A 12,629-nucleotide genomic window follows, 5' to 3' on the forward strand; every position below is an offset into this window, starting at 1 on the left:
TCACAAATCTCTCCTCCTTTAGATTATGTTACTGCAGTACTTTGTAACAGCAAAGAGACCAGCACTTCCTGGTCTTCCTTATTAGCTGGTGTCAGATTAGGGTAAGTCAATGGGAGTCCTCATGTGGAGATAAGTCAGGAATCTCTTCCCTTGCTCCTTTCCTCCTGTGGCTCCAGAGCTCTGATAGCATAGTCTAGAAGGAGGCCTCTCCCTCCTAGCTCCATATCTCTCAAGAACTTGGGAAGTCTCCATTCTTATTTTTCCTGTCCCTTTAAGCCTAAGGGCCACAAACAGCTTTCTGCTCTTACTGTTCATCAACCCCACCCACCCACTCTCAGTCAAGTAATCTAAAAAATCTTTTTCATTGGGAATCATTGGATTTGAATTTGTTGCCAGGACTTTGACAGATACAGGCAAGGATGGATGTAACTTAGGTACCTGGCATAGAGACCAGAAGAGAGAAATCTGTCAATAAATACTTGTTGCAGGAACATGCATGTGGGATGCGAGACTGCGTGCGGGAAGCTGCAGACTCCCATGGCTTGTACTTCATAGCCATCCGTCCCCACAGCCCCTTTCCTGTTGATTGCATGACATCACGGGCTAGGTGCTCAGGCTCTTAATCCCCCATACCACCCACCCCCTAAACATCCATTCAACACGCGTAGATAGGGCTTGATGATGTGAAAAGTAGGTGAACAAGGTGAGGCCCAGGATATTTTGTCCTGGGGTTAAGTTGCCCTAGTGCATAATGTCTGTTCCAGTTTATCTGAGGAAAGTTCAGAAACAGCCATGGCATTTGAACGTGGTCATCCCCACATTTTTATCATGAGAAAGAGACTGGAGTTCATGCTGGTAGGAGCCAATGTCTACACTGAATGGAAAAACATTAAAAATAAAATGTGAAAAAAGAAAGGGACAGGAAAGGAAATTAGTGAGGCCTCTGTGCTTTTGAGAAGCTATGGTTAATATTTTGGTTAGTATTTTGATATACTATAGTCTTGTATGGCTATCTTTGAGATCAACCAGGGCTTCAAGTAAGGCTGCAGAGATTGATACTTATTCGAGTTGTTAAAAAAATGGTTTTCTAGCATATCAATTTCCTCTCTTCTCTCTCTTCTTCACACACATTCATTGGGCAGTCTTATTTGTATATTCAGGCATAAATACCTGAACATACAAAACACTATGTCTTTCCATCCTAGCCTTAAAGCGAAACGGTTCACTCTTAACATGTGTGGGTGTGGTACAATTCAGAGCAAGGCAAAAGAAGACAACAATAACAACTGCATTTGGAACCCAGAATCATAACCCTGAAGACAACACACAGGGTGGTTTCGATTGAACAGCAATCATCTGAAGAGCCCTCCCTCCCCCACTCCGGCCCCCCTCACTGCGGGTTCCACACACCTGCCCACATCTGTGCTGGTTAAAAACAGAAAGGGAGGAAAGGCAGAAGGGGAGAGGTGCAGAACAGTCATGTAAACGAGGAGCTAATTAGCAGAGAAAACAAAAGGAAAAGTGCCCTCATCAGAGTACAAGGTGGTAGCAAGGTGCTAACAGGATTTGGGCTAATTAAAACCAATTCTGCAGGAAGCTTTGAAAAATGTTTTCCATTTCCAGTAAGGCAAGGGCAAAAGAAGAGGTACCACCTGGGGATCTGGAGGACCAAGCTGAAGAACACCCTCCGCTCTGTGCCCACCCAGGCATGGCTCTTACCTCAGTTGTTGAAAGCACAGTGTCTTCATCAAGGCTGAGCACAGCATCCGTGATGATGTTGTCATAGGGCAAAAACCTGCTGCTCATAACCTGAGAAGTAGGAAGGAAGGAGGAAAAAGAAAGGAGTGGTAATTTTAGAGCTTTGATTTCTTCAGAAAAATTTCCCCATCTTCCACATCATAAAGAATTCTTGACTACCCTAGCATCCCTTTATGTTGAAAGACCTCCATCTCTCATCCATGATGGCTCATTTGTTCAACAATTATTGGCACCTACATGATTTTGGGACCTTGCTGGTCAAAGGGACGACAAAGATAGATAAGCTTGCATCAAGAACCAAATAATTAGTTTTAGCTAGAAATGAAAGATTCCAGGAGACTAGAGGCCAGTGCAGCCAAAAACCCAGAAGAATTACAAGCTTTGCAGGAGAAATTACACTTCGGCAGGATCTCAGAGGGCAGACATAGAATGTGGGCATTACAGACAGGGAACTTAGCAAGGGCAAAGTGACACAGACGAGACCAGAGTGTAGTAATTCCACATGTGGGACATACCCCTGTGAGGTCAAATCATTGTAGGAAACATGTAAATATTTATATTTATTCTAGCACATGTTATAGAGAACACACATATATGTAGCCATATCCACAATTAATCACTATATATGTGATTAATTTTATTAAAATAAAAAGTTGTTTGGAAGGAAAATTTTAAATAAATAATAGCACCTGTATGTAGCGCAGAGTTAGGAAAGTTATGAAGGTAATGTGTAAATAAATTTGAGGAAAGACCCATGTATGATCATATCTGTAGCGCGGGGATCTGTTAGAAAAATGGAGGCCAGAAAGATCACTTTGTAACAAGGTTGCTTTTGTGTTGAATGTACCATACAGTAACTAGTTGAGTGCTTGCCTAGCATGCACAAAGCCCTGGGTTCAATTCCTTGGTACCACATACATAGAAAAGGCAGAAGTGGTGCTGTGGCCCAAGTGGTAGAGTGATAGCTTTGAGGAAGCTCAAGGTCAGTGCCCAGGCCCTGAGTCTAAGCCCCAGGACTGGTAAAACAAACAAACAAACAAAAATTACCACACACACATACACACACACCCATGCCAACACCCAACACCCAACACCCAACACCTTTTCTGTATATGACTTCATTCATATTGGTAACAATATTGTCTCTATAAATAGACTGGAAGCTGGGATACAGAAAGGTTAAGTATTTAGCCCAAGATGGATCTTATCTGGCCTTTTCTCAGACGATGTGACTGTGAAGAACCCTTCAGCCACTTGCACTGCCTGTCTCAGGTTTAGGAAGAAAAAGTGAACGAAGGGACCGATATGACAAGCACACTTTGCACCAGATTCCTCCAGGAGTTATGATGCCAGCCAGATGAACTCACAATAACAGACCTGAGAGACACAACATACTTGCTGTTGAGTTTCAAGGCACAAAGCCAGGGAATGATGCAGCTGAACACTGGAAACCAGGAAATGAAGAAAAGGAGACAGTAGACCGGCTGACACTGCACCCAAGTTATGCATCCATTAAGAAGCCTGCTTATGACCAGGTCTCTCTAATCCAGGCCACAGGCCTGAAGTTACAGATGATCAGACACTGGAGATGGGAAGTGCAAGGCTAGCCTATCTGAGAGCTTCCTGGGATTCATCTACAGCAAAAGTGGCTGCCGGGCTGGTTCCCATGGGCTGTCAACTAGGCTGGGGTTTCTGTTTTTTTTTTTTTCCTTCTTCTTCTTCTTTTTAAATGTTGCTCAGACTTTCAAACTAAAATAAAAATACAAAGCGATCAGCAAACCCATACACACAGCATTTGGAAGTCTCAGCCTGCAGCAATTCTCCTGCTAGTGTTTACATGTCCACTGAGCAACGCAAAAACCATTAGCTGGCAGCTTAGCAGCGCCCTGACCTTTCCCTTGTTCAGCCTACAGGGGAAAACTGCAAAGACAAGGCCCATAAATTCAAAACAGAACTTTTGCAGCCAAAGCCGCAACACATCAATTTTGAATTCAAGGCTAGACATGGAAATTTTAAGATGGAGGATGAAGAAGATAAGGGGAAGACTCAACTTCTGGATTTAAAGGGACCTGTTTTCTTCATTTAGGAACTTGCTTCATCAACATGTGATATATAATCTTACTCAGTCTTCAAGGTGGGCCTAGGTCTTGGCCCTAAGATATAGAGAGTCTGAACCCACACTAAAGGGCGAACATTTCAGTAAATGGTGCATTCCTAAGGCATTGAGTTGTGAGGGAAAAGGAACAGGCATCATGTGGCCCACTGGAATTGTTAGCCAGAACAGAGGTGAAATGGGGATTAAATATATTGCCAGGAGTCTAGATGGAGACATAGTTGTGAGAATCTGGGGCATCTTGTACTAGATAATCTCATAAAACCCATAGGAAAAGTCTTATTGTTTTCATGACTACTTTGGAAAAAAAATAATTGGGAGTGTCTTTACACTGCAAGTGAAAATCAGTCAATGATTCAAAGCATGAAAATTCAATGCTACCTAGAGGGATCGGATGGCTTCCAGGCAAAAGTATCTACCCAGCCACCCAGGCTCATGCCTGTAACCCTAACAACCCAGGAAGCTGAGATCAAAGGTTCAGAGTTCGAAGCCAGCTTGGGGAAGAAAGACTCTTATCTCCAATTAATCATCAAAAAAGCCAGAAGTGCTGCTGCCTTGAGCAGAAAAACTCAAGAGATAGTGCCCAGGCCCCGTCTTCAACCCTCAGGACTAATACCCACTTACATGTACCCAGAAGTAGATCTATTTACCCACAGGAACACAGAACACCAAAACTATCTCAATTATCTCTAAATTATCTGAGCATTATTCAGGCACTGTAACTGGAACATTGTCAACCATGTATCAGGCCACTCTCTATAGACACATAAGTTACATGCCTGTTGTTTTTGTGTAGGTTGAGATGAATTCCCACTGTAAGAAGAATTTATCCCAGCAAATGTGTGGCTATTCTAACACTTTCTTAATAAATGTTCACTGATCCACATCTCTTGATAAGCATTTAGCTTGACTCCAACCCTCTGAATGCTCTAACTCCACAGTGTTTTCGTATGAGTCAGTCTCTCATGACTGGACTGTTGTAGGCTCGTAGATGACATTGCTTCACCCATCCAAAGTCACTTAGCATTAACTGATTTCTTTACAATGGGGGAGATTTATAAGAAAGCAATACACAGTAGCTGGAGAAATGAGCTTACCTCTGGCTGCCCAGAGTGGAAGCAATTTTCAAGGAGGAGGTAACAAATGGACAGGGGCTTAAAAGATATATGGGAACCTTGACAGAGACAAAGAGCCGAGCAGGGTGGTCAAGACTTAGGGCAAACAGCAAGACACAAATTAGAGGTAGGCAGGGACAGAACGCAATTCAGATCAGTGTAAATGGTGTCTAGAGGGGAAAGCAATAATACAGAGGACTGGAGGGCTGGCCTGGGCCAGGCTGCACATGTCTTCCAACGTCAAGTGAAGACAATGTCAAATGGAGACCCTGAAGGGCCACACGGTGGTTACATCATTTGGCTCTAGGCAGAGTGGATTGGAGATTTGAAATCAGGGGCCAGTGAGGCATCAAAAAACCCCCCAACAAACCCTGGAAATGAAGGAGAGGGTAGCAATGTATAAAAGAAATGTACTCATTACCTTACTTATGTAACTGTTAATCCCCACCCCCCTCACCCTTACAATTAAAAAAGCAAACTTAGGTGAATATACTATTCTGAAAGACACAACCCATTATGATTAATTAGGTAAGCAGGTCTCATGTCTCGTCTATCATTAGCTTTATGGTTATAAACTTCATTTATGAAAAGATGACCATTATCAGGGTCTGAGTTCATTCAGTCATCACAGCAACACTGGAATATATGCCTTACTTATTTCCATTTCGTGAATGAACAAACTGAGGATCCAACAACTAAAGCAGACACTAGGCCCAGACCTTCCTGAAAGGTTAGTATTAAGACCTAGGCTTTGCTGATTCAAGAGCCTGTCAAAACTAGGGACTTTCTGAGACCAGCTCAGCATTAGAAGAAATAATCCAGGCCTAGTAGTTCTCCTGCACAAAAGGAAGACTTCTAGACCAAGAGCAAATGAAGATTCCACGGTGGCTCTATGTTTAGGTCCACTCAGAGTCCTACCTTGCTTTCTCCTTCAATGACGATGACAGGCACAGTAGTGGCAGGCCAGCGGTGTTTGGCTGGTAGGGGCTTGTCACAATTCCATAGAACTATGATCTGAAACAGGAATAATTACATAGCTGGTTGAGGTGTTGTAGGCCTTGAACCTTAAGGTTCTTCTTGCTATTCTGATAGACATAGATAATAGGAGACTGCTGTTTTTGCAAGGACAACATCAAAACTGAATATATATATATATATATATTTAAATTTTTGTGTATTTTCTGTCTCTCTGTCTTCATCTCTATGTGGTTCTTTGCATTTTGGGGTTTGAACTCAGGGCCTGAACCTTTCACTTGCTAGAAAGATGTCCCATATCTTGAATCATGCCTCCTGCAGCACTTTTTTTGCTTTCATTATTCTTCATATACAATTTTTTAGTCTTTGTTCAAGGTTCAGATCAAAATCATCCTATCTATATTTTTTGCATGTCTAAGACCATAGGCATGTACTATCCTAGCTAACTCATTTGTTGAGATGGAAGGCTGGCTTCAAACTCCTATCTTCCTGATCTATGCCTCTTCAGAAACTAGGATAATAACAGGTATACTATCATGTCAGAACACTTCTACATTTTTATTAGTGCATATTAATTGTACAATGTAAGAAGAATGTTAATTGTGGCATTACCATATATATATATGATATGTTTTGGTTATACTCATTTCTTCTATTAGTCTTTCTTTTCCCACCTCACTACCACAGAATCTTCAGAACCTCACCACTTTGACAAGCAGAGAGTGAGAACAGAAAGAGCAATGTAAAAATCTGAGTCTAGGGGGCAGGGAAAAACTGTTGGACAAAGAAGTCGTTTTAAGGTTGCTGGAGCTTAATGATGTGGTTTCCTAAATTCTGATCTCTTAAAATGATGAGTGAGATAGCAACTCTGGTCAAGTTAAATAAAAATGTAAACATCTGCTAGGAACTTGTACTACACCAGACATTGTGGGTGGAATAGAAGGATCAGAGCTAGAGTGGGATGAGCTTATGCTTCGGATTCTCCAGAATGACTGCTGATTTTTTATGACTTTATAATTGCCAATAATAAAAAAAGATGCACTGTTCAAACCAACATCATCTGATTCTGTCCTCAACTACAAACCTTCCTAGAGACACGAATTCATAAATTAGAAACAACATTATTAGGGAATGGGAAAGACACTGATTTGGAAAAATAATATCACCAGAGATGTTAGATTTTCCTCTTGATGCTATGGTTGCTGTGGAAGAAAACCATAAGATGTAGGGGTCTGGTTTCTATTGGCAGACTTTCTGGTATTACTTCAATGTATACTTTGCTTATATATTTCTTTATCTGGTCCTGTGGGTTGAACTTAGGGCTTCAAACTTGCTAAGCAAGAGCTCTACTTTTTTTTTTTTTTTTTCCTGTACTCTTCTGCTAACTTTGCCGGGGCAGGTCTTAGAATGCAATCCTCCTGTTTCAATTTCCTGAAGAGCTGGGACTTACAGGTATAGGTGAAAGCAAATACAACCTAGTCTCTATACTTACATATATGTATAAATCTTACACCAGTTCAGTAATTCACTGAGCCAGTTCCATTTCTGAGAGGTTCTAAGTTGATGAAAAGGGAGGGAGGAGACAAGGCAACAGGGTTGGGATGCTGGGATGGCCCCAAGAGTTCCAGGGAAGCAGGTAAGAAGCAAGGAGTCTCTAAGCTGCTGGAGATGACAAGGGCACTCACCTGGGCACAGTACTGGGACTTGGCTGCAGCCACCAGGAGCTTCAACACTGGCTGGGACTGGGAAACCAGGGGGGTCACTGCGTGGATGACTGCAGTGAATTTGGAAGGGGGCTTTAAACCTGAAATGGAAAGGAGAGGAGCCTAATGGAGCAGTGCAAAACAAGACTTAGAAAATTACTCCTTCTTGCTCCATTGCTTCACCCTGGAGCTAATGTTCCATTCTAGCATATTTTTCCTTTGCTTCTTATGTCCTGACAGGACAGAAACAAGAAAAGCTGAGACGTAGCTACTGCCTCAGCCTACACCTCAGCCATTTAGAGATCAATGTCCACTTCCAGATTCTTTGATGGCCTCCCCTCCCTTGGTGATACTGCTTTGATCTCTGTTGGGCTTCTTAGGAAACTAATGTCTAAGCACGCACACACATGCACGCACACACACACACACACACACACACACACACACACACGCAGCACCTACACTCTCAAGCAAGGCTCTGTTCTATTCATTTGTACCTTATAATGGACTTAAATAAATACACTATCTTCCTAAAGGTAAAGGTATCAAATTCTTTTGTCTGCTACTTAACAGTATTTCAAATGATAACTAGAAAGTGGGTAGGAAGGTTAAAAGAACAACATCTAGAATCTGCCTAGACTGGAACCTCAGTTTACCACTTAGTGATGGTGCCACTTTGGAAAAGATTACGTAACCCTCTCTGACTTCACAGCCGTGAATTAGGGCCACTAGTCACATGCCTAACTTAATGGTACTCATGTATAAAGAGAACTCAGAATAGGATGGAGCAAATAATAAATGCTCAGTATGAATTAGCTGCTATCACCATCACCATCTTCATCATTACCACCACCATCATCATCAGCATCATGGAACGGAAGCCTCCATATCTAAATTTGTCTCCTGCACATATCCATAATACAGGTAGGATACCTAGCTGACATCTGTGCACTGCAGCCCTGAAGACTTAAATAATAAAGGATGCTAAACATGCCAAACAGACATGGCCACCAGACATAGAAGTGAGGTGGCTTTCCACAAAATACACTAAGATAATAGAAATAGGGTAAGACCCTTGTAGAATCCCATTCATTTAGCACTTTAGTAACATAGATGTGAACTTCAGAGGGCAGAGACATTCAACTTTACATCATGTGACATGGGGTAAAGGTTACAACTGGACTTTTGATGTAAAAGGATTATGCAAATGCTCTGCGGGGAAAATAACATTATTGAATTAGCATTAGAATTGTACCTTAGAAAGAAGATAAGGTTCCCAATTTCTGGAAACATATTTAAGTAACAAGAATAACCAGGATGGAGAAAACTGCCTATTTTACAGGGAAAACAGTCCCTAGGTTTCCTGCATTAACACCACTGATACAATTCTAGCAGGCAATCTCTAAGTGAAGATCACAGCACTCTACAAAAAATTTACATAGAAATCCTTAACCACTGAGCTGTCACCAAATTCCAAATAAGCAATGCTTAGATTCTACAGTCTGCAATATGGACTGCTGAGTGAATCCGATATGGTTGTCCCAACATTCTTGGTTCAGTAAGCGTTCTTGTCATTACTAGGCACTTGGCAATTGACACTATGAATTTTTTTTTCAGTTTTACCTTATGGGTTTCAAGGTAAACATGTATCATTTTAAAAGAAAGGGGGGTGGTGAGATTGGTTTGGGAAACAGTAACATGAAGTGGAAAACCTTGAGTGTTTTTATCACATTTGAAAAAAATGCTTTATTGTTTCATGATCTCAGTTTAAAACTTTGAGGTAAATAAACCAAGATGTCATTTACATGAGAGCGGCTGGGGTTCCAACTACATAAATGCCTATGACAATGACAGTGGCCTCTGAGAACTACCTCCCTCTGGCCACCTTCCTTTCCCTACTGAGATTAGATTGAAAGCTGCTTGAGAGCAGAAATGGTAGTGCAATTGACCTTTTATTTCTAATACCTGGCTGTGCATTAGCATAGCATAGGAGAGGAATGGAATGAATATTGAAAGAATGAATACATCTGTGCTTGTATATTCTTATTTCCGTCTTTCTCCTTATTAATTCAGTTTTTCTTTTGAAGATGACAGAGTAGCTTGTAGGATTGTGAAAAAAAATTAGGAAGAGCTCTTGTTTATAGCTAATCTATTGTCATTTTCAAAATGATCGATAATTGGGAAGCCTATTTCCCAATAAGAAATAGTTTTACTCAGTGTAATAGGTAGCTGCTTAGGTAGGAAAGGAAGTTATCTATCTATCTGTCTGTCTGTCTATCTATCTATCAGCTAAACATCTAAGCTTATCTTAGATGCATGCATCATCTGTCTTTCTATCCATATTTTCAATGCTTGCATTTTTTAAAAAAAAATAATTCTTGATACATCACTCACAAGGCTTCAAAAGCAATCTCCAATGAAGACTACTGGGAAGACACCATTACCAAAAGCAGAATTGAGGTTACTAGTTCTGAATGACATTTGGGAGATAAACAAAGCAGACCTCTGAGAGGAATTCACTTACCTAAATTAGCATAGTAGTAAGGAAAATCTCCTAGATAAGATGAATACTGTGGGAGGACGAACAATCCTCCAGGATGTTGGTTCCATATTAAACTGTTACGTGATATGTGCTTGAATATTCGGTCCTGAATAATCTACAACATAAAAACATGGCACAAAGTGAGGGTTAGATCTTAAAGATCAAATGAATCCAAACAGAGAGACAATGGTGTTCAAAATACTGGCTATGCCGCCTAATCTTAATTCTCCACTGACAAAAATGTCTGCAACACAAAGGGAAATGTTGGGCAGTAGAAAACAGAAGAAAGAGATGAATCATGGCAACCCTTATTTCCTACTTAAATTTATTTAACCACACATTCTATAGTCAGCTCATTTTTTCTTTCTCTACAAATTTTGTGTTTCTTTATCAGAGGATACAGAAATGGCATTGTCACAAAGTATTAGCTCTGCTAACTTCATTTTATATATGATGATACTTCATTTGATAACTAATCCACTGTTTACTGACGTTTGTTTGCTCTGTGTTACAAATAGGGTGACGTACAATGTTTTCGTTATGAGAAAATTATCCTGGTTGTGAGGAGGTTGTACATGAAAAAATAATTCCACTTTGTATAACACTTATTCTAGTTACTTATTCTACTTGTAATTTTCAGATGCACTATCCATTTCCCTTTGCAGCTTTTCATTTAAAATCATTCGCCCCTCCCCCACCTTTCCCCAACTTCTCTTCTTTCAATAAGAATGAGTCCACGTTTGTTTCCAGGTAGACTGTGTGGAACAGATAACGTGCCTTAGATGGTTGAGCATCTATATATGGACTCAGTTCACATAAACAAAGTGTATGTGGACCACATAGAGACTGAACTGAAAGCAAATAGAAGGCGTTTCCAGTGTCCAGTGTCCACTGTAGTTTGGGTTTTGATTTATTCTTTTAAATCATAAGGTAGATTCTCTTGTTTGTCATAGTTCAGTAACCAAAGGGAACTTTGGTTATTGGCTAGCTGACGATTGATTTTCAGTAGTTTGATCTCAAAGTGCAATGACTTTCTAAACTGTTCAAAATATCCTACTAAAGAGGACAAGAACTACGGCACACAAGGAATAATAATCTTCAAGCTAGTTCATTAGTTTCGTTGGATTTGGGACCTAGCAGGATCATTAAATTCTACAGTTAGAGCCAAATATTCTCCCATCCTGAATCATTTGTCAGTTGAATGTGATTAGTCCACTTTAGGGCTTTTTCTCTGTGACTTTCACACTCTTGTAATTGTACTATCTACTCATTAAGATATGATTTGATAAATAATTAATTCAATACAAAATTTTATGTTTCAAGCCATCTTTTTTGTATGTAAAAATGGAATGGGTGCTTAACATGCATGAAGTCAAGTTCAATCCCCAGTCTCAAATACACACACACACACACACACACACACACCCTGACTTAAGTCTTAAGAGTTGGAAGACCTAAATCACCATTTTCCAGAAATCCATTCAATGCAATGCGATTTTAAATAAAAACTATTTTAGAGAGTTTAATTATTTGCTAGGTTATTAACATATTCATCCATGATGACTTGACAAGTAATACACTAGGCAATATTTACATTTTTATATTTATATTTTATCATGCTATTTTCCTAATGTGAGAGAAGGAAGGAAACAGGAAAGAAACTTGGAACACAAACATCTTAGTTTCTTAATTTGTGCATTTAACCTTTCCCTCAGATCAAAACTGATCATTCTCTTTTGCTGGTCCTGGGGTATGAACTCAGGCTCTGGCTGCTATCTCAGCCTTTTTGCTCAAGGTTGGCTCCTACCACTTGAGCTACACCTCCACTTCTGGGTTTTGGTGACTGGTAGGAGATAAGGATAGCATGGGATGGGTGTGAGCCTCTAGTGCTGGACACAATCGCTAAATATGGCCACATAGAGGTTTCTAATTTGATAAATATCTTAGGAACTCAAGTAAATAGTAATTTTTTCTCTGTGGTAGGAAAGACATGACTTACAATGGTGAGAAAGGTATCACAGTTGTGAGTTTCAATATGCCAGCAATTCCACTTATACATTTACTCTGGTATTTTTTATTATTATATATACTATCAAGATCTACTGTCAATTTCCTTTCATTTAAATTCTTCAGTTTCCTACTCTTTCCCCCTAAATTCATGTACTCTCAGAATGTGGTCAATGAAATAAGCTTGGATATCAAGACAGAATAAATTGGCAATAGACAACACAGTAAATCCAACCTACAAACAAATGACATGAAACTCAGATGACACAAAGTGAGTCATAACTCACTTTGAATGTAGGTGTTAGGTTTCACATTGTTATACACTATCTTTTTGGTTTAGTATGCTAACAAGATAATCAGTTGCAATATTCTTATGAAATATTAGTAAGAATTTTGTACTCTCTTCAAATGGACAA

General features: G+C 40.1%; 1 protein-coding gene across 1 annotated transcript in view; it reads right to left on the reverse strand.

Moving 5' to 3' along the window:
• Positions 1-12,629, reverse strand: part of Ext1 (exostosin glycosyltransferase 1) — a 269,185-nt gene that overhangs the window by 11,448 nt on the left and 245,108 nt on the right. The window contains exons 5-8 of the mRNA XM_090339305.1: positions 10,189-10,321; positions 7,647-7,765; positions 5,905-6,000; positions 1,720-1,809 (exon numbers count right to left, since the gene is read on the reverse strand). Coding sequence (XP_090195431.1) covers positions 1,720-1,809; positions 5,905-6,000; positions 7,647-7,765; positions 10,189-10,321 — 438 coding nt within the window. The remainder of the gene's footprint in view (positions 1-1,719; positions 1,810-5,904; positions 6,001-7,646; positions 7,766-10,188; positions 10,322-12,629) is intronic.

Source organism: Megascapheus bottae, chromosome 9, assembly GCF_031878675.1.
Source record: "Megascapheus bottae isolate mThoBot1 chromosome 9, mThoBot2.hap1, whole genome shotgun sequence".
In the NCBI taxonomy this organism is placed as follows: domain Eukaryota; kingdom Metazoa; phylum Chordata; class Mammalia; order Rodentia; family Geomyidae; genus Megascapheus; species Megascapheus bottae.